Source organism: Numida meleagris, unplaced genomic scaffold, assembly GCF_002078875.1.
Source record: "Numida meleagris isolate 19003 breed g44 Domestic line unplaced genomic scaffold, NumMel1.0 unplaced_Scaffold605, whole genome shotgun sequence".
Taxonomy (NCBI): domain Eukaryota; kingdom Metazoa; phylum Chordata; class Aves; order Galliformes; family Numididae; genus Numida; species Numida meleagris.
The window spans coordinates 13,045-17,478 of record NW_018364820.1 but is presented as its reverse complement, the minus strand read 5'-3'; the positions used below and the strand labels follow the sequence as shown (position 1 = coordinate 17,478).

Genomic DNA, 4,434 nt, shown 5'->3' with positions numbered 1-4,434 from the left:
GGGATCCAGCTCAGAACCCAATGGGGCAGCACTGGGACCATGGGATCCAGCTCAGAACCCAACAGATGGGAACTGGGACAATGGGATCCAGCTCAGAACCCAATGGGCGGCACTGGGAACATGGGATCCAGCTCAGAACCCAATGGGGCAGCACTGGGACCATGGGATCATGCTCAGAACCCAATGGGGCAGCACTGGGACCCAAGGGATGGAACCCAGAACCCAACAAATGGGAACCAGGACCCCGCAGGTGACACTGGGACCCCACGGGTGCCCCCCAGCCCCACACCCCAACTTCACCTTGAGGTCCTCGAAGAGGTGCTGGGTGAGGACGTGGTTGCAGAGCCGCATCACCTTGTCCAGCGCCGTGTGGGCCTGGCGCCGTGGGTCCTCGCTCTCGGGGTGCCCGAACTGGGCCAAGCGCTCAGCGAAGGCCCTGCAATGGGGCGGGAGGTGTGGGGGGGTCCCCCGTACCCGGAACACCCAGGGGACCCCAAGAAGTTTGGGGATGGGGTGTTGGGATGGGGACATTGGGACATGGGGGCGCTGGGACACGGGGACATGGGGACATTGAGACATGGGGACATCGGGATGAGGTCATCGGGATGGGCCATGGGGATGTGGGAATGGGACATTGGGAGGGGATCATTGGGACATGGGGACATTGGGATGGGATCATCGGGATGGGACATGGGGACATTGGGACATGGGGACATCGGGATGAGGTCATTGGGATGGGACATGGGGACATTGGGACACAGGGACTTTGGGATGGGGTCATTGGGACATGGGGACATTGGGATGGGATCATTGGGATGGGACATGGGGACACTGGGACATGGGGACATTGGGATGGGGTCATTGGGACATGGGGACATTGGGATACGGTCATTGGGATGGGACACGGGGACATTGGGACATGGGGACATTGGGAGGGGATCACTGGGACATGGGGACTTTGGGATGGGACATGGGGACATGGGGACATGGGGACATCGGGATGAGGTCATCGGGATGGGACATGGGGACATTGGGATGGGGTCATTGGGACATGGGGACATTGGGATGCGGTCATTGGGATGGGACATGGGGACATTGGGACATGGGGACTTTGGGATGGGGTCACTGGGGCATGGGGACATTGGGATGGGGACATTGGGATGGGACATGGGGACACTGGGACATGGGACACTGGGGTGGGGACATTGGGACATAGGGACATTATGATGGGACACTGGGACATGGGGACATTGGGATGGGGGTAATGGCATGGCACATTGAGAAGGGGACACTGGGATGGGATCATTGGGATGGGACGTTGGGACATGGGGACATGGGGACACTGAACGTGACACTGGGAGGAGGAGACATGGGAATGGGCCATTGGGATGGGACAATGAGACATGGGGACACTGGGGTCATTGGGATGGGATATTGGGATGGGACAATGGGACATGGGGACACTGGCGTCATTGGGATGGGATATTGGGGTGGGACAATGAGACATGGGGACATCAGGAACAGATACTGAGATGGGGACACTGGGATAGGGATATTGGGATTGGGATGGGACTTTGGGATGGGGACACTGGGATGGGGACACTGGGATAGGGATATTGGGATGAGGTCATTGGGATGGGGTCATTTGGATGGGGATATTGGGATGGGGACACTGGGATGGGGTCACTGGGATGGGACTTTGGGATGGGGACACTGGGATGGGGTCATTGGGATGGGGATATTGGGATGGGGACACTGGGATGGGGATATTGGGATGGGGTCATTGGGATGGGGTCATTTGGATCGGGATATTGGGATGGGGACATTGGGATGGGGTCACTGGGATGGGGTCATTTGGATCGGGATATTGGGATGGGGACATTGGGATGGGGTCANGGATCGGGATATTGGGATGGGGACATTGGGATGGGGTCACTGGGATGGGGTCATTTGGATCGGGATATTGGGATGGGGACATTGGGATGGGGTCATTGGGATGGGGACACTGGGATGGGGTCATTGGGATGGGGTCATTTGGATGGGGATATTGGGATGGGGAAACTGGGATGGGGATATTGGGATGGGGCCACTGGGATGGGACTTTGGGATGGGGACACTGGGATGGGGACAATGGGATGGGGACACTGGGATGGGGTCACTGGGATGGGGTCATTGGGATGGGGTCATTTGGATGGGGATACTGGGATGGGGTCACTGGGATGGGACGTTGGGATGGGGACACTGGGATGGGACACTGGGATGGGGATATTGGGATGGGACACTGGGATGGGGATATTGGGATGGGGACACTGGGATGGGGACATTGGGATTGGGCTATTGGGATAGGGACGTCGGGATGGGGACATTGGGATGGGGACACTGGGATGGTGTAACTGCGATGGGACATTGGGATGGGGACACTGGGATGGGACACTGGGATGGGGATATTGGGATGGGGACACTGGGATGGGGACATTGGGATGGGGACACTGGGATAGGGACTTTGGGATGGGGACATTGGGATGGGGACACTGGGATGGTGTAACTGCGATGGGACATTGGGATGGGGACACTGGGATGGGGACGTGGGGATGGGACCCCCCCTCACCTGAAGGGGGGGCAGCAGTTGAGCAGGGCCATGGCCCTCCCGCTGGCACCGTCGGGGGGGGGGACCTCAGCGGGGGCCTCCAGGAACCGCTCCACCTTGCGCTGGAAACTGCGGCCCTCACACGGGTCACCCCACGTCCCCCCCCGTGTCCCCTCCGTGTCACCCCACATACCCTCCATGTCACCCCACGTCCCCCCCATGTCCCCTCCGTCTCGCCTGCTGTGCTCGGAGCGCTGCGTCCAGGTCCCGCGGGTGCTGGGGGAGCTGAGCTCGGGCCGGGTGCTGTGCACGGAGCTGGCGCAGGGGCGGCCTCTATCGCGCTGCCAGGACCTGCCGCAGGCCGAGCGCGACCAGGTGCGGCCCCTGACCCCTTGACCCCTGACCTCTGACCCCCAAATCCTGAGCCCGAAGCCTTGACCCCAAATCCTGACCCCCAAATCCTGACCCCAAGCCTTGACCCCTGACCCCCAAATCCTGACCCCAAACCTTGACCCCTGACCCCCAAATCCTGACTCCAAACCTTGACCCCTGACCCCAAGCCTTGACCCCTGACCCCCAAATCCTGGCCCCAAACCTTGACCCCTGACCCCCAAATCCTGACCCCAAATCCTGACCCCGACCCCAACCCTTGACCCCTGACCCCCAAATCCTGACCCCTGACCCCAACCCTTGACCCCAAGCCCTAACCCCTGACCTCCAAATCCTGACCCCAAACCCCGACCCCACACCCCAAAATCCTGACCCCAACCCTTGACCCCTGACCCCAACCCTTGACCCCAAATCCTGACCCCTGACCTCTGACCCCAAAATCTTGACCCCAAACCTTGACCCCTGACCCAGCCCCTGACCCCAAACCCTGACCCCTGACCCCAAAATCCTGAACCTGAAACCTTGATCCCAAACCTTGACCCCTGGCCCCCAAATCCTGACCCCAACCCTTGATCCCAGACCCCCAAATCCTGACCCCAAACCTTGACCGCAGTGCTGACCCTTGACCCCAGATCCTGACCCCTGACCTCTATCCCCAACACTGACCCCTGACCCCAAAGTCCTGACCCCAACCCCTGACTGTGACCTCTGTCCTCTGACCCCAAATCCTGACCTAAGCCCCGAAATCTGAACCGAGTCCTGACCCCAACCCTGACCGTGACCTCTGACCCCAACCCTGACCGTGACCTCTGACCCCTGACCTCTGACCCAATGCTGACCCCCGACCCCAAACTCTACCCTCTGACCCCAAGCCCTGACCCTAAACCCCGATCTCTGCCCCACAGTCCCGACCCCTGAACCCCTGGCTGTGACCTCTGACCCATGACCCCTGACCCCAATGCTGACCCCTGCCCCCAAACCGTGACCTCTGACCCCAAAGTCCTGAACCCTCAACCTCTGGCGATGACCTCTGACCCCTGACCCCAATGCTGAGCCCTGAGCCCAAACCCTGACCCCAAACTCTGCCCTCTGACCCTAAACCCCGACCTCTGACCCCAAAGTCCTGACTCCTGAATCGCTGGCTGTGACCTCTGACCTCTGAACCGTGACCTCTGACCCCAACCCCTGACCCTAAACCCTGAACCCAACCCCCGACCGTGACCTCTGACCCCTGACCTCTAACCCCAATGCTGACCCCACACCCTGCCCTCTGACCCCAAACCCTGACCCTAAACCCCGACCTCTGACCCCAAAGTCCCGACCCCAACCCCTGCCCGTGACCTCTGACCTCTGACCCCTGCTCTCTGACCCCAATGCTGACCCCAAACCCTGACCCTAATCCCTGACCCCAAAGTCCCGGCCCCACCCCCTAGCCGTGACCTCTGACCCCTGACCCC

General features: G+C 60.7%; 1 protein-coding gene across 1 annotated transcript in view; it reads right to left on the bottom strand.

The window, feature by feature from the left end:
• Positions 1-7: 7 nt before the first annotated feature.
• Positions 8-4,434, bottom strand: part of LOC110391894 (exocyst complex component 3-like protein 2) — a 9,115-nt gene continuing 4,688 nt past the window's right edge. The window contains exons 3-4 of the mRNA XM_021383854.1: positions 2,609-2,716; positions 8-436 (exon numbers count right to left, since the gene is read on the bottom strand). Of these exons, the coding sequence (XP_021239529.1) occupies positions 133-436; positions 2,609-2,716 (412 nt within the window). The 3' untranslated portion in view covers positions 8-132. The remainder of the gene's footprint in view (positions 437-2,608; positions 2,717-4,434) is intronic.